This window comes from Varroa jacobsoni, unplaced genomic scaffold (assembly GCF_002532875.2).
Source record: "Varroa jacobsoni isolate VJ856 unplaced genomic scaffold, vjacob_1.0 scaffold_1471, whole genome shotgun sequence".
Classification (NCBI taxonomy): Eukaryota; Metazoa; Arthropoda; class Arachnida; order Mesostigmata; family Varroidae; genus Varroa; species Varroa jacobsoni.
The window spans coordinates 1-21140 of NW_019214373.1; the positions used below are offsets into that span (position 1 = coordinate 1).

Below are 21140 nucleotides of genomic sequence, written 5' to 3' on the forward strand. Positions count from 1 at the left end.
ACACACACACACACATATATATATATATATACGTTAACCGTGTGGCTATTGGTGTCGAATACACGGGCTCCTTTAGAAAAGAAACAATTTGCTGTTTGTCACGAGAAAAGGAATGTATAAAGAACATTACAAGTCAAACGAATATATCAATATCGCCATTAAGTGTTGCAACAAGTGACCATACTGCCATCCTTTCGGTGAAGTACAACCTTAAAAAAATAATAATAATACAAATAATTATAATAAATAAGAATTATTATAGTACATGTAAGCCCCGTGTGAGAACAGGGGAAGCTCATTTGAAGCTGATAAAAAAATAACAAAAAAAGCTGAAAATACGAGCGTAACAAGAAATCGAGTCCAACCAAGTACAAGGGGATTTAAGGAGACAGTAGAATCTTTTGGTGAGACAAGGTACGGTCTACATACCCAGCAGGTCGCGTTTCCCGCAGGCAGCGACGTAAACCTGTGGTCCTATTTCTGTCAGCCACAAGCTTTCTTCGACACCTTCTTGTTTTGTCCCGCTGAATAATTACAAGCGGGCGGCTATTCTCATTATCTCTCATACTGTTTGCTATCTGTGATCGTAATCCATAAGTGCATTTCCTCTACAGTACTGGTGATCATTGCCGTTTCGTAGTAGTGCTACTGCTATTACCATCGTAAAACCGCCGTGGAAGAACATTTCATCATAAGTAAGAAAACTAAGTACTCCGATCGTTCCGTCATTATATTGTTATCGCACGCGTCGACGTACAATCTCACTTTGAAAAGTGAATTTTGCGGCGATATTAAGTTACGTTTCGGGAAGAAAGAAAAAAGCCAACGTCTACGAGGGACTTAACTGGCTGTTATTAATATACATCACACGCAAGGTGCTGAAAATTGGTCTACGTGTTCTAGTTGTGGTGCGTCTGTTGGAGCGCAACTGAAAGACTAACAGCTTTATAACCCACGGAAGCTCCATGACGACCAAGGTAGCCGCCATGGCCTCTGAAGAGCTTCAGGTCCCTGCTGGGGGCACACAGTCTCAGCATCAGCATGCCAGCAACAACAATAATAATAACAATACAGGCAGCAGCACAAACAAACATCAGAATGGTAAACCGCCTCGAAAAGACACTGGTAACTCGGGGTCAGGCGGCAGTAAGGCGCACAACGCCGGCGACGCCGGTGGGGGCGGCGGAGGAGGAGGAGGCGGCGGCGGAAATCAGCGAAAAGACCGACGAAGAAACCGGCCCGAACGGCCTTCATCTCGTGCGAGTGAAGCTAGCGACCGAGGGGACCAGACAGTAGGAGGTAACAAAAATGATCACCACCATAACCGAGACCACCATCACCATGCCCATTATCATCAGCAATCTCATCAAAGCCATCCTGGCAACAGAGATTCCAACACGACGTCAGCTGCTGGGAAAGAGCTGCGGACAGATGACGACACGACGACGATACCGCAGCAGCAGCAGCATACGTTCGTGTGTGCACCCCCACCACTTGTTAATCCGTGGACCAAGAACCGCAACGCCGCTCAAGTGATCGCTCAGCGTCAACAATTAGCCCAACAGCAGCAGCAACAGCAGCAGCAGCAACAGCAGCAGCAGCAGCAGCAGCAGCAGCAACAGTCGTCAGCGCAACAATCGGTGCAACAGCAGCAGCAACAACAAGCAATTTATAGTACACCTTTGGCTGCTGTTGGTGCCGGTGGATTCCCTGACGCGTTGCGTGGCGCCTCGACGGCGTCGACGTCAACCGGCGCCAGTCATCCCGTTACGAGTGCCAACTCGAAAGAGAACAATACCGCCTCGGGCGCTAGTGCAAATCCGCCACAAATCAATCAGTCACAGCAGCAGCAAGAAGCCCAACAAAGTATCGGTGTCAATATCAGCTTACCTCAGAGTGGTACCAGTAGCAGTAACAACAACAGCGGAAACGGCAATCAGAGTAGCATTAATAATAATAACAAATCGATAGGAGGCATCAACAACAATGCCAACGGTAACACGGGTTCGAATCGAAGAATAGCATCGGCGACAACGCACCAACAGCAACAAACAAGCGGCCATCAGGGAACTACTAGTAAGTATTTTTTTTTTTCATTTAATAGCAATCCGCTGAAATGAGTATACATACCATTAGTTAATATAAGTAAGAAATGTTTGCATTAAAGGAAACCATGATAGCTTGATCGTACGCGCTGTGCTTAGCGGGCATCGGTCTTCGCCCGTAAATGCCCTGGGAAAAATGTTATGGCACGCAAAACCATCTGTTTGTAACGATTCATTTTACTGACAAATGCTTCTGGGCAATCGTTATCGAAATAGACCGATTAACCTCTTGATTATGCCCGTAGGCAACCTCGCAAGCTGAAGAATGGTGACGTGTTGTGAGCACCCACTCAATTTCATTTACTCGTTTATATGGAGGTGACACAACTTTTGTTACATCTTGGTTACGGGTCATAATCGTATCGGGTTAACTACGACTGCGGGTAATTTTATGACTTCAATAACAAGCAATTAATAATCTTGAGATATTTATACAGAGCGAATGACGAGTAGTCGTCGCGCCAGCTTTAATGTTCACTGTGAATCGCTAGAAATAGTCAAAAGTCGCCCATGTTGAGAGACCTTTCTTTGAACTTGACATGTAAACGAACCAGAAAAACAAAGCAATGACACAGTCATGTTTGAAAGTTAATTTAGCAGCCGGCTTTGTGGAGCATGTTGAAAACCTGCGTAAACCATGAAAGATGGCCACTGAATTTGCGCCTCAACTAATCTAACCCAAGTCGCTTGAAACCTTGAAATGAAGCATATTTTCAGCCTGCCTTCAATATTAAGGAAGTTTGTAAGTAGTGGGCTGAAATTTACGCCAAGAACATGGAAAATGCTCTACAACACTGGAAGTATTTTCGCAGTAGTTATTAGCCGTTATAAATTATTGCGTTAATCTAAAAGTAAATAACTCTTGATTTCAATAACGATTATTATAGTAGCGCCCATAACGTTATATTAGGCCACAGGGTTTTTTTACAAACCAGATCTCTGCACCTTCGTGACTTCACCGGCCCTTCTGCCTAATACTAATGGACTTTGAAACGGCGACAGTAAACGATATAGAAACCTAAGGAGATCAAGATGTTAGGTTGTCATACTGGCGTAAAGCTGGTGTTTTTGCACCATGATTCATCACCATCCTGCGCGGTAGTTGTTTGTAGCTTTTGTTACCTATTTGACGGTACGGCCTCTGTTCTTGGCACGATTAGTTGAAACAATGTGTGGCTGATCAGCCCTGAGGCTGTTGCTTGCTTGGCCGCCTGGTTTGTATTATTTAACTTGCCACACGTAGCGTGAGACGATAATTGTCCCACCGGTTTCTCTATTCTCCTCGTGACGGTAGTGGACCAACCAGCGCCATGAGGCCGGATAACGTCCCTGTATCCCCCGGATACTGTGTTGTTCTGACGATTTAGCAGAAGGGCGCCGCGCTCGCTGTGTAAGGGAGATCGTGTTGGGGGTAGAACGACAAGAAATCCAGCATTATTATACGCCATCGGCTCTGGACGGTCGACCGCCTCCTTTTGACTTGAACCCAAGTTTAGTTGGACGATGGCTACGGGCGGGCGATCTGACAAACCGCTTATTACCATTGATATACAGTACACTACCGCCGATTCTCATTGCTTGATTGAAGATTCTACAAGCGTGTGCGCGGATATGCACGATCTTCCTTGTGCGGCCCGTTGCACTGGCTATTGGTGTAAAGCGCGCGATCCACTGCAATGCGTCTTGATCAATAACAAAACCACTCAGTTTGATCAGATAGAGCCAATAATGGCAGCAAGTTAGCAAATGTCTGTATATGATATGAAGCACACAGCCGCCGTTACCGTGGAACATCACCGTGAATTTGCTTGCAAATAGGTTGTATATTCGAGAATAATAGGTAGGTATGAATGTTAGCAGTGGTAATGTTTTCTTGTGGTTACGCTAACCAACAAGAAGTAAAATGCTGAAGCATTTTACAGGTAAGATCTTCATGGGGTTCAGTGCTATAAGGTTTCAACCTCTGCAAAACACGAGATTGAAATATTTTCTCGAGGTACGTAAAAGCTCTGAGGGTCACCTGAGGTAGTCTGAGTTTGAGACCAACCAGGTAGCCATAACCCTACTTTGTTTCACGCTGCGAGCCAGCCTTTTGGAGCAGTACTTTGCAACAACGGCTCTTCTAATTAAGATGGGATATGCTAAAAATTATGGTGTCAAACAGGCCCATTGGTGCAAGATAATACGCTGTTCTTTGCCACGTTTCGATTTCCGTTTTTGATGTTCGTGGATAAAATGAAGAGCGATGTATCAACTAGATCAAAAGCCAAAAGCAGCGCAGGAGTCAGCTAATTCTATTAGGTATATTAGTTTTGAGGAGAGCTAACAAAGTGCTAAGTAATTCTATAATTTCAGTTATGGTGAGATAATTTAAATTGTACACTGTTGCTTTCATCGTCGACTGAAGATTTATAGATTTTACGCAGACCTTATTTAGAGCACTGTACAACACTTTAAGAATTTCGAGCTGAAGCATCCCTAAAAGAGGTATACGGTATCGAAGCTGTTATATGGGTCAAGAAGCATTTGTCTTCAGCTCGAAAAATAAGCCTCCAATCAAACGTTCGATTTCTTCTTACAGCTGCTTTACAGTCGATTGACGCAAAATCATCCTCTCAGAAAGCTTTCCTTGCCTCGAACAGCCATATCTCCGGCGATTATAACAGGGTAAGTTTTTTTTTAAGTAAAATTTATGTATTACATGACTAACAATAAGCGCAGGAGACAACTGAAGGCGTAGTTTTATGGGCACGAGTCTCAACGAACGTGAGTTAAAAGTCGTGGAAAGACGAACCTTAGAACAAACGCCTTTCTAGGGTAATTTTTTTCGTAGTTAAAGATAATTATTTCATTTCTAAAGATTATCCTCATGTAAAAGTAACGAAAGTATCTAAATTTAAATTGTCGAGGACTGATTGGTTGAAATCTAGTCATCATTGAACGAAGCTATTATCAAAATATCTAAAGGAGGAACAACGATAGTTGACTGTAAACGATTATTTTTATTCATTTTTAATGTTGATCGGTAACAGTTATGGTTGATGTTGGTTTCAGTTGGAATGTAATGGATATTCTGAAGTTGCCAGCCACGATAATGTTTACAATATTAACGGTAAGCTCGCATTCAACCGGAGAGGTTTCATTGAACCATTTTCACACGTAACCTTATCATGTAATCCATAAGTGTAATGTTTTGCTGACATTCACCATACGGGTTGTTTTGCATCATGAAGCATCTTCCTATTGATAGCTTAATGAAATTTTTCGAATTGGTGTTTGATATCTCTCGGATTTCTATATAAGCCAAAAGCAAGAATAAGGACCCTCTAGTAGGCCACCAGTAAAAATTATGCTTATTGCCAAATTGAAGTAATTTGCCTAATAAGTGTTATTACTGCCGTCGAATATCCCGAAACAGAAGCCACGAACTATTTGAAGGCGACTCCAATTGCTCCAAATATGCCCCACGGTAGATAACTTATGCGTGGTAACAATATCTGATTTTACAACTACGCCGCTTGTCATGGATACAGCATCTGCGATCAGTATCATGGTCCACCAGCGGCTCACGAAGAAGACTTGTGACAAACATCTATTGCTATGGGCTGCCAATCTGGCTAACTGGCCCCTATCGGACCATCCGTCTGTCCACTTGGGTCATACATACGGCACGGGCGATCAGGTCAAGCCAGGCACATCGGCAGGTTGTGGAACATGGTAGGAGAGTTAACGAACCTATCGCGGCGGAATGCAGGGAGCATATGGAGAGACATGGATCTAGTTGGCTGCTAGAAGAGAGCAGACCTAATTCTTCTAGTGTACGCGCTAGCATTTAAGAGTAACAAGCCTGACCTTCGCTCAGGCAGCGACAGTAGCGCAACGAGCACTAGTGAGAGGTCGCCGGTGTTGCCCACAGGGCTTGCCTGTACCCATCCTGGGCTGAACTAGACTTAGTGCAAATTCTGCTAATGATGATTTGATCGGCCACCGAAAGCCACCTCAACTGACTAAAGCCAGATAACAATGAGGCCTACATGCGGGTGCTTTAACTATCAATGGTAAGCAAGAGAGAGGATGACTTACAACCGAAGTAGAGCGATTTCGTTGATGCGTTAAGGTCTGAGATTTTGCTGGCGCGCTTGTAGGTTGGCTGTAACTTAAACAATTTTCGCATTTACCGGCTTCAACAAAAAAAAGATTTGACCATCTTGCAAGAAGTTCTTGTTTTCGCTAGTGTGGCACTCGCACTCGTCGGTGCGGCAAGCACTGAAAATCAATATGGCCGCACGAAGGACCACCTGTTCGTCTCCAGCGGGCTCCGCACTCTGAAATTGTTTTGATCGTCGACCTATCGAAGGAGAACAGCGGCGGTGCAGCACCAGCTGCTCTGCTGTAGTGGTGGCACTGCTTGTCCAGCTGTTACATACGACCAGTAGCACTGGCGTAACGTCGATGTTAATGAGCGATAACGAAAACAACAAAGGAACAAGGTCTACAACAACGAAAAGGAACTGCTAGTTTGATCGATCAAGCTAGCGGTAGTGCGCAGTTCGTCTAGATATACTGCTAGCTTGTCACTCGCCGTAGGTGCTGGCGTACCCTGTGTCGTCGTGTTACTCGTTGAACGTGTTTCCAGCAGAAATTAGAATCAAGATGGCTGCGTACTGTTATTGCGCTTGCCACGATCATTAACCCTGCTTGTTCTCCATAGCAGCCAGTTTTTGCAGCAGCGAAAGCCGTTGCCATTAATGGAGAGACGACGACAGTCGCTACTCCAAATGCGAATTTAGGCGTTGCTTCTAGGTAACTCGTGTCTGTAGCAAGTCTAGTTGCGCTAGGGTTGAGTGGATCTGCAGCGCTGCTGTCGCCTATTGCTGCCAAGCTGTTCGGCTTTCCATACGGTCTGACCGAGTGGAGTTAAGTGCGCCCTAAGCTGTAGTAGTTCTCCAGTTGCTTACCAGTGCATCGGATATACAGGTCCATATGTAGACTGCTGCTAGTGCTGGTTTGGACAACAAACAAAAACTGGCTTATGACAAGAATGGGGAGAAGGCAACAATAAGAGGTGCTCGTACACCTTGTGACTTAAATATGTTGTCGTTTTCAAGTTCTACGGCAACGGCTCTCTAATTTGTCGTGGTGGCTCACGTATGTGAAAGATTCATGACTATTATGATAAAATTTCAATTTATAATGGTTGAAGGATTTGGGATCTTCTTTTCTTTAAGCTGGGTGTCCGTTTTTAGGTGGAAAGGGCTGTCATTTGAATCGTGAGTTAAGGGATTGAGTGGCGTTTGCGTTACACACTTGAAGTCATTGAGTTGTCTATGAAGCATCAAGCCGATCCGTGCGTCCGCGCTGAAGTGTCAATGGATATTTTATTTAATTTCATAGCCCATGAAATATATAGCATGGTTATGTTTTAGAGTAGTAGAGTGGTTCTTGCTTCGTCCACGGATCATGTCAATGGGTACTGTTTTTAACGCGTCGCAGAAGTAGATCGAAAACAGAGCGTTAGTTTTATTTCGTTGTACTGACGATGACGATAAAGTAACTGTGAACCTATTGGAACTACGCTATATTAGCTGAAACACATGCACGTTAGATACATGGCTTGCATGGCAGACCTGAACAATAACGTTCGCTTTGTTACAATATCTCGAGATACATTTGTGTAGCTTTGGACGTTGGCGACAGATCTTTAAGCTTCGAACTAAGCTTTCGTTTTAAATTAAATGCCAAACCGAACAGAAAATAATATCTGATACCAAGCTGCACATCGTTGTGTTTTCGGATGGTTTAAGTTAATTTTTGCGTACACGCAAAAGAGTAGTGTGGATTTCGTTCGGTGTTCCGGTGCAGGCGAATGGCTTCAATTAGAGACCTCTAGCTTACATGGTTAGTGTTCCAGGCCATCACGATGATTTGAGCCCGGTTTATTATAGTAGAGGGGTCTTATACGAAAATGTTTTTCTCGTCATAGCTGCTGAACGACGAGGTTGGTGATTCGTGATAAATTTAACTAATTAGCTCAGCTGTTCTTCTCAAGACATAAAACTGCACAGCCGCAGCTACGTATTATGGTACGTTAAAAATTGAGCCTTTCTGATCATTGTTACCTTTCGAAAACGAAATATTATAGTGAAATAGCATACGTAGTTTTTGTGCTCAATCCAAGGCACAGGTAGCCTAGTTTCGCAGTCAATCGCTAATTGCATATCATGTTCATCAAGATAGTTTTCGTCATGGGCCTTAAAGTCATCAGAACTTGTAGATGAGCAAATGACAGACTGATATCGGATACCATGAGAACTCAACAGATCAACCTGAGAGCTTAATCTAGTGGTACGCATGTATAGGAGCAATGCGTTATGGCTCGGAGAGAATGCTGTATGAGTAGAAAGGGTAAGCGTGTTCAGAATTGTTCTCAAATAATGTATAATATTGACAATCCGATGAAAATACATGAGATGTTGTTTGTACGTTTCGTTCGTGGATCTGTTCGGTAACTGAAGCCACTTTGAACTAAGCTGGTCGAAGCTAGACGTCCGTGCAATAACCTGTGTGATGTCGCGACGCATGGTTTGATGAGGGAGCGCCGCTAACGATATTTATAATTTTCTTTAGTCGTCACTTTTCGGATTAACTCATGGTTGCATTTGTCGTTGAATGTTTTCAGAGGACAACAGTGTTGGTGTCCATCGGAGCAGTCAGCATAGCAGCAGCCCAGGAGGCAGCCGAGGGGGCGTGGTCGTGTCGCAGGGCGTGAACACTTCGACGTCGGCGATGTCGGAGTGGCCGACTCTCGGCGAAGTCGTGGCCGATGAGCCACTTAGCAGCAATCCTGCCTCTTCAAACGGTAGTGTTGTGGCGTCTCCGAAGTCGGGAAGCAGCAGGGAGACCAGAGGGTCACGCAGTGAGAAGGCCCCCGATCGAGGTGATCGGGGCGGCGATCGGGGTAACGGGGATCACGATATGAGCAGCCACGACTCGGCCGGCCTCCGGAATAGCTGTGCTAGTGGGGGAGGCAGTAACACAAAGGGCCTTCAAGGAGGAGGAACGTCCCATGGTTCAGCGCACGGAGGAAACGTGACGCACACAGCTAGCGCTGCTGGAAGCAACGTCAACTCGGCAAGCAGCGCGAACTCAGCCAGTAGTCACAACAACATTGGAGGGAATAACAACGGAGCTGGGGGCAACAATAGCAGCTTTTCTGTCAACAAGAAGAAGGGTAAGTTAGCGGAAGGGTAAAAGACGAAAAGTTGATGTTTCATTAATGTCAAACATTTGAGCTGTGCGAAGTATGATACGAACAATATTTAGCTAATGTTAAATAATCCTTGTTACTCTTTGCTTGAAAGCAGCGCTGTGGAAGCTTTTCAATAGCTGTGCAAGTGATTTGCATTATTATACTGGGTCTTGCCATCAGTAAGTTGATTAAAAGTATCGACGGACAGGGTACCTCACGTGATCTACTGCCCTCTTTAGGAAGTATAAGCGATCAAAACCGAATTTAAATACATGGAATCATTAGGAAAACATTTGACGTCACTGCTCGATTCCGTCTATTTCGATATGGACCGTGAATGATACAAAAGGAGGAGGTTGTGCATTACCGTCGAGCACTTCATTTTGAGACCAACGAAGCTGTTGCCGGTTAGTTTTGGGCAGGTTACCTGATAGATGATACGAGAATATTTGGTAAATATCGCCATTCATGCATTCCTCTGTAATTCTAACGTAGCTAACTAGCAGGTGACCATGCGATTCACTGTCATTTTTTGTTGTCATTGCTTTAGGTGCCAAGCCAAAGTGGGTGCCTCTGGCTATCGAGCCGGTTAGTGGAAGTCGGGGAGGCAAAGAGTCCAGGCGAGAGGGGGGCTACCGGGGTGACAGAAGCGAACGGGGTGACAGGACCGAACGAGGGATGGGTTCGGGACATAAAAATGTCCACGGTAGTGCGCACAATCACCCTCACGGTGGTCATCATAATACCGCACAAAACCAGTCAAATAGCCAAGCCAGCAACAATTACGGCACCGCTTTTAGTCACGGAGGAAACCAGTCTGGCGTTGCCGGAAGCGTCCAGTCAAGCAGCAGCAGCAGCGGGTCGCAAGCCCAGCCGCAGCAACAAGCGGGTGCTAACCTCGGTAGTAATAATCGACAGCAGCCACAACATGGTAGCTGTAAGTATTAATATATTCAGACTTCTCATATGGAGAACTGCGGGGACTTATCGATTTGTTTGCTTACTTCACTTGCTGTTCAGTGTAGGTTATTATTACTAGCCCAGCGTTAAGGGCAGCTACTAAGCGTGCTCTTTTTACAAGCGTCTTTTTTATCGATATTCATCTACAGAGTATCACAATAGCACGCCGTTTTTTTCACTGCTGACTTCAGGGCAAGCAACGAACGGTGCGTCGCCTCTACCAGGTGCTGGATCTTTGAATCAAGCGGCACTCGGATCGGCTATCACCGGTGGAAATCTGATGAATGGAGGAGGATCCAGTGGAAACGGTGGACACATGGCTGGCGTAAATCAGCAACGGGAGTCGTCAGGACGGGGAGCTGTTTCAGGTCCTCGGACAGGTTACCGAGGTCGAGGCCGTGGCAGAGGCGGTAGATCCTCTCAAGGGGTATGGGTTCGGGGACCCGCCATCGCCGCTCAAGGAGGCGTTATCGTTCCTCCCGGAGGCCAACAACAGTCGCCTGCGGAGAATCTTGAAGGTAAACATGTTCCCATTAAAATGTTTTCTATATATGTGCACGAAACCGATGGTTACCTCATACCACTGCTGTTACGTACAGCTGCCACACGTCCGGTATGACCTGTCAATCTACGTGAACAGAAATTGTTATCGTTGCTGTTGTGTGGGTGTTCTAGCAAGGAAATTCAAGTTAACGCGATGTAATTTTGATAAAAGAAAGGGCCATTATGGCTCTGTATCATGCAGCAAATGTCAATCAGTTATGTAACTAGACGAGAACCTAATGATTGTTTTCATCAATTATCTTGTGGCAAACTCTCAATTGGACCTTATTGAACGGTCTTCGCTTGGTTTCGTTTTTTGCTGGCTGAACGTCCTGCAATTTTAGTTTCGCCGAGTTTCCTGGTGCCGATCATACCTCCGCGTTTACCTTTAACTCCATCGCCACCTCCAACTGGACAGTTCATTGCTGCAGCTCCCCTAGGTGGCGCCGTTGTTGTTGCGGGAGGAGCCGCGGCCCCGAACGGCCCAGCGCCATCGCCAATCGCTCAAGTGCCTGGTGCAAGATATGGATTTCTCGGTGCATCTTATCTCAGTGAGTACCAGTTCTGTGAATTCTGTATTTGTTTTACGTTATGAAAAACGCATAAAGATGACAGCTTTTTTTTGTGGCAAATACCAGTGCCAATGCTGTGTGTTTGCTTCTGGAAGACGAAATCTAGGACATTTTGTGGAGAACCGTTTTAGCCTGCGAATTTGCCAGAAATAGCTCATAGAGCTAAGAAGCTCCCAATCGAAATGAGCTTCTGTGCTTGACTTAAAGCAACCATGCTGGTGCTAAGATTACTGGTTCATGTTGTGTTGCGTATGTAACCTGTAGCGACTGTTCTGGTGTTGCGAACTAGCACATTATAACATGGGTCGTCCGTAGGCAGATTGGCAGAAGTTATTGTGCGGCCGTTGCTGCTGCTGCTGCTTCGAGTCCTTGGCTATTCAGTAATGGAGAAGTGATGATCTAAAGTTGGACAAAGCTACCACAAAGGACTGAGCTTTTCTGTGGCTGCTATCGCCTCGTGGATTGCCAACCGCGTCGTACTGGCGGCACACGTGGAAGAAAGGGTCACGACAATGTGTGGATATGTTTACCTGGCCTTTACCAGAAAGCTATGGCCGCGAGTGCTTGGAGCAGATTTTTCCGTAGCAGACATTACGAGCTTTTGGTAGCATCGCTTTACCGCTAATTACTAATCCAACCAGTTAATTGGCCAGCAGCAAGTAGCCACAACGTTATCCCCCCATAATGACAAAATGTGTGTGACAACAATATAAGAACACCTGTGCGTGTTTGAAGAGCCATTGTCTTTTCTCTACGCAGGTATTTTTAACGGATATTAGATTAAACGTTCGGTACTTCCGACTGCTGAAACTACTGAAAGTTCATCGGAATAGTAAACAATACGGATATAGGTAAAATTGTTTTTTTGGTTAAACTAAGTTTACGCAGTCCAGGTGTTCGCAAAATTAGTCTTTCCATGAAGACCAATTAAAATATTTAGGTAATACAGATGAAAATACTCAGTGCATGAGCTTAATGCTTAACGGTGATATGGTGGTCATACGAGAGTCGATAAGGTTAGACACTAAATATCCAGAACCAGATGATTCTATCAATTCTCCATAGTCTTCTACCATTTGTATCATGGGCGTGATGCCTCTCACCTACCTGTGACCCCTTTTTCCGTGTCGTAGCTACATGTGTTCGACCCGATCGTTTCATAGTTCTATTAGATTAGCGTACACAGAACAAGTATAAAAAAAAAAAAAAATATATATTATATATATATATATATATAATTATATATATATATATATATAATATCAAATATTAATATATATATTAGTATTTCCGAGAGCTATTAAGCTTTATTCTACAGACTCTTTATATTTTCTCTACACTAAAAACCCCATTATTTTGTCGCAAACTTCTTAAAGTCAATTTATTTGGTGATATGGTGCACGTGCGGTTTCAGTGGACGAAGCAACGCTCAAGGAGTACATTCGCAAGCAGGTCGAGTACTATTTCAGTGAAGAAAACTTGCAGAGAGATTTCTTCCTTCGTCGTAAAATGGATCCTGAAGGATTCCTGCCAGTAAGTCTGATTGCAGGCTTTCACAGGATACAGGCTCTCACCCAAGATATCAGCCTCTTCATAAAGGTAACAGAAACCCATATATTATAGCATTATGCGTACTCATAACCTAGGCATCGTTTTCTTGGGAAGTGAAAGTCATTTCATAAAAGAACATAACGCGGCTGACGCGCGTTATCATGGGTTGTTATAAATAGCTTCCTATGATCGGAAATTTTCGGATCATTTGAATTGTCAATTTGTAATCGGATAAATCCACTTTTCAGGCGGTGAAGGAGTCGACCCAACTTGAGCTCAGGGATGATGTTAAGTTGCGGACGCGCGATCGGCCAACGTTTTGGCCTCTACCTGACGTATCAAACGGGGCATCACCGTCACCTCCACAAATGGTACCTGCCAATGCAAGCGCAGCGGCCGTCGTGCCGGGACAAGTCGTCCAGGGACAGCAAGATCCAGCGCAACCGCAAGCAGCCACTGCCTCCCCCGTCGTAGTCAACGGTGCGTAGGCCTCCATGCCTGTCCTCAACCTGTTCACCTGTGTTTCGTCTGCTATAGTGACAAGCAGCAATAGTTGCTCGACCAACAGCCCGATCGCGTTCGTTCCCAAGTTGTGTAAGAGATGAGAGAAACATTTGATCGAGCAGCAATGTGGGCTCTGACCTTTCGAGTGAATATAACTTCCAGCGATATATTTCGGTGTAACTATGGCAGAGCTTTTATTCTCTTCAAGGTGAGAATGCCTTTAAACGTGAAGTTGTTTTTCAAGGGTGGTAGAGAGAGGGGTAAACGCCCTCTTTTGGGAGTCCAAAGTCAAGCGTCTTCATCGCGAGTTCCGCTCCCTAGATTTACTCTAAATAGTAAGAATAGGTATCTCCATTTGAATTGGCCTTAAAAGTGATGCGTCGTCTGTTCCCAGAACAATGATAACAGGAGTGTTGCCCGATTGTTTTCGGATCATGCCTTCCGCCTCGACCATTCAAAATAAGTCGGGTCATCTAGGAGGCAGAATATGCGGTGCAGGCACTTCACCTTGGATGCAAATTCTTCTAAATAGAAGAACACCCCTTTTCAATATCGCCTTTCCAAAAACAACCTCAAGTCCGGTAGCATTCCCACCCTAAGGGTTTAGAAAACAAACTCTGCCATGATTACACCAAAGTATAGATAGATAATTAATTCTACGTAATATTATAAATATAGGACAAGCACAACGAACATCTACCTATAACAAATGGCAGAAAGTTACCTTAACAGCAACAGTAAGCAATCTACAGAAACAACCGCACCAACAATATTTGACAACACTGCAAAACCGTTGTAACATTTAGGCTTACCGCGTCTTAATGAACAAGCGAAACCGACGAAGGTATGCAGTAACTACAACAATACAATGCGTGACAGGCATTCAACATGTAACAGATGCGTGGAGAGGGCTACATTACCGCCATAACCACTATAACGCTGGTGTCATGGCCACCGGTCCCACGATAGCCCCTCAGGTTGAGATGTTCTTAGAGCGCCAAAAGCTTGTGCGCTCTACACACCACCATTGGACATCATGTGGCCGGCTGTTTTTTGCTAGGTCGATTACATAATGGCCTTATTATTGCCTGTTGAGTACTATTGTCCAATACTATTGCGGATTACTAATGAAAGATTTTGTATTTGATTAAAGATGGAGCGTACTCATTTTGTTCGATGACGTCGTTCCGGGTCACGCTGTACTTGGAAGATATACGATACTCTAACCCTGGGTACGCTTAGAGGTATTTAAGTGAATGGCTTTGTTGTGCTTGCTAGTAGCACCGAACAGTTTTTCTTACGTGTTATTGGTCTTTATCGGAAAAACTGGGTACTGATTAACTGATCGGGTTAATGGGTATCTGCAGAAAAAACGAAAGCACCGAGCACGTAACGCCCGATGGATTGGGGTCTATTCGTTGGTGCTTAGGGAATCTAGCAGAACAGTTCGGTTAAGTTAGTCGAAATGATAATAGGAAAAGCTTTTTTGGTTCTTTCTTTGTTTCTTAATTTTTTTTGTGTGATGGTCCGTGTGCTTGTGTGCTTTTGACTGTGTGAGAGAAGGAAAGTGAACGTATCTTTGTCGATCGCGGTGATTTCCGAAAGAATGAAATTCGCACCGGGTTGTTATTGAAGTGAAGATTAAGTAACACGATGATGATGAATGAGCTGAGAAAAAAAGAAGCAAATAGATGATAAAATAGAGGATGAGGAGGAAGCGGTGGAGTTGATGGTTTTCAGTAGTTGGGGGTCTCGCCTGGCTGCAGCTGTTGGCTGACTTGATGATTAAGCACCTTTGCTTCGTTCATTATGTGTCCTGTACATAGTGGTAAATATTAATGCTAAGTAACTTCAATGATGAATGTGGTAATATGATTGTAGGGATATCGAACAACGGTTGTGGGGATGAAAACTACATAATGCTGCTGATAAAATTTAGGTCGCTCGTAACCACTTAACGTGAGTACCATTTCCGTTCAGTTTAACGGGATAACCAAACAGGAAAGTGCAAAAAGAAATCCAATGACCTCCACACCCCCTAGAGGTAATGCTTATTAACGTCACCTTACTACTGCCCGTATTGCGAAGATAAGCAGCGCATTACGTTGAATAGGTGCATGTGGCAGTGTTTCTGCCGCTCAGGATTTTCATCAGAGAAGCATGATTACTATGACTAAATATTGGGGCCACGTTGTTCGCTCCGTGTAATACCTAAAATAGAATGTGAATACGTGTGAGGGTGAGAGAAAAAGCCAGAAAAAACGCCACATGGAAATTTGTTGCAGATTCAGCTCGAAACTTCGGTTGACAGGGCTGGATGATCGGGTCGTGTGTACTCTTCCTTTGAGCCGAGAGCATAACATGGTATGCAGTCATGATAAGAAGTACAATGGCGATAGGCGAAACTTTAGTTCGTGTACGCTGTTTAGTAGTTCATCACTTGATGCAAAATGAGAATGCTTTTTCTCTACTTTAATAACATACGAAGCAGGTTGAAAAACTTAAAAAATTCAAGTTGATTAACTGAAGATAGTAAGTCAAACTTGTTATTAATGACACGTAGTTAAGATTTGTGCATGCGCAGTTGAGTTTGGGAATGCGTGTATGTATGTATGTGCGTGATTATCAATAATTTAGTGTAATCACAATGACGGTAGTGCTACGAATGTGGGTATGTAGGCACACTATAAATTAATGATGTGGAAGCATCTAAAAAACAACCGAGCCCGACTAACGAAGCGGCACACAAACAAGTATCTGAACTTTGTGAAATGAGAGATGTGATTTAATTTATCGATATACGATAATGACAATATAAACAGATAAAAGATACTCGATTTTACGCCTAGAGGGTAACCTATATTTACTACGCGTTCTTTCTAGCTGATGTAATGACGAGTATACGTGTTAAGCTAGCTGAATCCCTAGTGACGGCCGTGCGATGATGACGCTGAGGAAGAAAGGCCGCCTTGGGGTACATTTCCGATGCCACAAGAACCGTAATTCTTCTCGTTGAGCTCAAGATTAACTGCTGGAAGAACAAAGAGCACCTACGTTTATCCAATTCAGTATAGCCTCGCCATTTTAGTCAAATTGGCGTTCTGCATGACAGCGTATTGTTTTTAAAACTCCACTCTGTCTGGCGGGCGATGTCTTGCTCAATCATCAATGTTTCTATCAAAATTGGATAGCTGTAGAGGTTATGTACGGTAACAATAACGGTGAGGTACGACACGTCGCATCCGAATCGTGATTGGAACGTGTAACGAAATACGTAAGAGCTTGCTTACGTAGATGTTTGTCTTCATAGTAATGGGCTTTTTGTCGATGGCCGTTGTAGTAGATCTACTATAAAGAAGTCCGATCTACAGTAACCATGAAGGCCGAGGTATAACAAAAACAGGCATTTTAGTAATAGCGGAGCGGAGGTGTTTCGGACAACTTCATGTTCAGCTAAGATGTCTGTCTTAGCTGTGTGTCTTTGTTGTGAAACCTGGTCTTCAAGAACTCGTGGATAAGGCAAAGTACTTTCTACGAAATAGCGATTGACGCTATCTGTTACTTATCGATGTTTACTAAGCGGGATCCCAAGGAATACCCGCCATGCGCGTTTTGAATTTTTGGAATTCCTGATTCATTTCGTGATCATTGATATCCAAGACAACCAATGAAGTTCTTGGAGTACTGCCTAATAACTATCCCTGATAGTAAGCCTAGAACGACAAGAGTAGAAGATCGCGGTCTGTCAGGTTGATGTAGCACGTAGTAACAGGTGTCCACGGATTCGTTTTGTTGTGACAAGAAATGCGGAATGGCGTGTGTACGACTTCATGAGACATCTGTGGGCAGCTGCTGGTTTGAGATTATAGTGGGATGGAACTGTGCAGCTGAGTTTATAAACAGGTGCGGGCTGCTTCCTCAGGATCTCATGGCGTCACGTAGGAAGGCAGGATTTTAAGCATTTTTGATCAGAAAGAAGTGTGAGGGTCGTTTCTTTAAATCAACGATCGTTACAGCAGCAAGCTTACACTGTTTAAATGGCCAACGACAATGGAAGGTGTTTAATAGTACTTGGGTGTTTTTTGGGTGGGATTTATTTTCCGGTAATTTCTCTTCGTCCGCCTTTAGACATGCTGCACTCTTAGTCAAAAACCAGCGTTTATATTGTTTTTGTCTTCACGGATGCGGGTTAACAAACAGGAAATTTTTTTTAAGAGAAACTATTGGCAGCGTTTTAAAAAATGTAAGCTGAGTAAACGTAATATTACATGAATGTGGAACATAGGTCAGATACTACCCCTAATTGTTTTCTATGATTGTTCGGTGGTGATAGAAATGATAAGAACAAGCGAAGCTGAACGAGGTTAAGAAAAGAAAATAGAAACATGGAGTATTCATTATTTTTCACTATTATTATTATTATAAGTATTCATTATTATATTATTATTAATTTCAACTAAACCAACTCAACAACAAACAAATATGGAGGATATGTTTGCTTCTTGGACACTTCGTTTTTGCTGCTGATCGTATTATAATTCCTATTACTCAGTAGTGACACTAGATTTTGGTGAACTTCGCCGAATAAACGGCGATATATGGTCAACGAGTGGTTACGTATTTTTGAGGCGTTGTTATCCAAAGTCATTTGAAAGAGGCGAACGAAGATGAGAACGACCGAATGAGAAGTGTCCCGATGACTTGGCAGCGGTTGTTTGGCCGGCAGATTTGAGACGACGGCACAGGGTGCGCCGGATCCTGGAGGTCGTACAGCGAACTGTCTCTGCCAGCCAGCACCGCAGGAAGTGTGGAAATAAAAAAAAAAAAAGATGCAAACACCACAGAGGCTAATGAAACTGTCTCAAAAAGTCTATTTGAAAATGTAATTATCACGCAGCAACGACCGTGGCAATTGTTATCACTACATAATGCGATTATTTCCTATGAATATGGCGCAATGGGTAATGACGATAACCTCTCACTTGCTTACTAGTACTATTATTATTAATTTGAAATATAATATATATAATAGAAACAACGACAGAAGTCATGATTATAATTGATGGAAGAATGAAAACTATTGCAGTTTAATAACTGCAATTTCATGAAAAATTGGAAATCAAATGAAATCGATGACCACAGTGTGTGTGTGTGTGTGTATATATATACACGATCAAATTTTCACTGCTGAGTGAAAATCCCTGAACAGATCCTAACCAAGTGGGAGTAAACGGGAACAGCGCGTAAAGAACCTCTCGTCCAATCGATCTCGTCGTTACGTCTTTCCCACGTAGGAAATTTACCAGGCTGACACATCTGAGCCGACTAAGACATTTGAGCGGGTTGATCATTGAAGTGATGATTGATTGGCTGACCGGTTAATGGAATTGACAAATACCACAAATCAATCGATTTTATTCGCGTCGTTTATTAAGGGTATCTCCATGATAACGTTTTTTACGTGGATACACACGAATATTACAAGCAGTATAAAGCGAGTCGTTTACAGTCGAAGATAGATGAATGTTTCACAATGGAAAAGGAAAAATAGCGGGAGAGCAAGGAGACGAACGACGTCAGATTTAGCCCAACGGATCGTGTTAATAATGATATGCTGCTGCTAATGCTGATGATGATAATTATACATAATTAATACAAACTATAATGATATTACTAATTAACAAAAAAAATAGATCGTATTTTATAATGGTGGTAGTGAAACGGATAGTGATGACTACCAGGATGGTACTTGACAAGCAGCATCTTGTCAACGGTAACACAAAACCTCTGCTATCATTACTACCGACAACGTATATGGCCCCGATGGGTAGAAGTTATGCTAGTGGGTGCGTGGCAGCATGATCGTATCAGTGGGACAACGAGGTCGGCCGGAGCTAGAAGTCTTCAACGGATCTGCATAAAGCAAGTCATGACAGAAGAGGCCATTGTGAAGATGAGCGAGTGTACGGACGCATTGCGTTTAGCTGATATTTAGAGGGCGGTGGGGGGCATCACTATGTATCGCGAAGTTACTTGGATGCGTAACGTGTAAACTACTGGGGCAATATAGGCATACCGATGAATTTAAAACATAGGAAATTAGACAAAATCATTGAATACGACTACCAGATTCATTCAACACTCCGAAGCAGCGCATTCACCAACGTGATGGCAGTCTCTGCTCCAGTCTAAGCTGTGCTTAGTTAGTTGCTCCTTACTATAGCTACAGGTGCTTGAATACGCTGAGAACAAGCAGCACAGCTGAAACAATAGCGACAAAAACTCTGACAGATTAGGAAATTTTTAATTAAAAGGGCATGTCTGCAATGACATGATGCAAAACTTCGCAAACACGGTGCTTAACGTGTACAAAGCAAAACAAGGACCTCTGTCGTTTGGAGCACATTTGAATACCCACGATTTGGGAAGTATAGAATTTAGTGCTACGATATTATAATTACGAAATGACGCTTGGTGCTAACGAATCTAGATCAAATCGACCGACAGACGTTGCGCAGCTGCAAAGATCACGACATGAATTATATACAGACGGCCTTTGTACAGACGATCCCACACAATTAGTAAAAAATGATAACGTATCTTGCGTATTAGACCACAGAACAGATCGAATCGTTGAACGCAATAGGTTAACCGTTCAAACACAAGATACTGCTTTCAACTTGAGAGCTGAGGATCTTAAACCATTCATAGAGACTAACAGGGTTTAAGTTTACGTTTCTTAGCACTAATGTACCTCTCAGGATGCGGGCAGTGCGTTTCTGAATATTCTTCCATCGTTGGTCTTTATAGAAGCTTTGGATTCCATTTCAACGTCTTATCTACTGTGTATAAATTTTTCACTGGATTTTTGTTAGCATAGTCTATACTCAATAAAATCGTCTCGAGCATTAAACCAAAAATGGCCTCTCCATTTCCCAGTATGTGGTTTGTCGGTTTACTATTTGCTAGGAGAATTAGACGGAAGCCTGTACGATGGTTCAGGCAAAGCGCGAGGCCTCAATACGTAATAGATAGCGAGCGCAAAACCAAATAACAGAACGACGAGGTCGAGTGCCAATATCAAGCTAATCCACCGCCTTTCCATTGTGGGTGGGCGCTTGAACTGAGGCAAAATGCAGGAATCCGTTTTTTTAGGATTCAAGTCGGGCTGCCGCTACGAGCAACACACATATAGAGTAATCTGCTGACCGGGTACGAAAGTACGGACGTTTCTCATTAGAACAGAAACGAACGGGTTTTCGACGACCACGGAACTCGCATAGGAGGTCGCTCTACCTCAGAACATAATGTTAAGGTGTGCCCTACGACAAGATAAGATCAGTGAGTTAAAAGCGTCTTTGATGGTGGGGTTCGTTGTTGTTAGATGAAGCGAAAAAAAAAACCTTCAATATGCATACTTCAAATTGCGCGGTAGTTGAGGAGACACTGAAATGAAGTATATGCAAATTATTACATGAAATCGAATAACCTTTATATGTGCGGAGGTAAGACATAATTAAATGCATGTATATCTAAACGGTATTATCAAAACTGTTTAAAGAAAGTGATGAATGAACCGCCGACAACAACAACAACAACGACGACAACGACAACGACAACAACGATAATAACAACAGCAACAGCAACGATAACGAT

At 43.5% G+C, this 21140-nt stretch overlaps 1 protein-coding gene across 2 annotated transcripts in view; it reads left to right on the forward strand.

Annotated features, from left to right (window-relative positions):
- The first annotated feature begins 6 nt into the window (after positions 1–6).
- The window catches only part of LOC111270409 (uncharacterized), a 29750-nt gene continuing 8616 nt past the window's right edge, over positions 7–21140 (forward strand). For both annotated transcript variants that reach the window (XM_022850618.2, XM_022850619.2), the window contains exons 1-9: positions 7–2076; positions 4687–4772; positions 5160–5217; positions 8785–9336; positions 9905–10291; positions 10506–10832; positions 11202–11408; positions 12844–13028; positions 13229–13460. In XM_022850618.2, the coding sequence (XP_022706353.1) occupies positions 966–2076; positions 4687–4772; positions 5160–5217; positions 8785–9336; positions 9905–10291; positions 10506–10832; positions 11202–11408; positions 12844–13028; positions 13229–13460 (3145 nt within the window). In that variant the 5' untranslated portion in view covers positions 7–965. The remainder of the gene's footprint in view (positions 2077–4686; positions 4773–5159; positions 5218–8784; positions 9337–9904; positions 10292–10505; positions 10833–11201; positions 11409–12843; positions 13029–13228; positions 13461–21140) is intronic.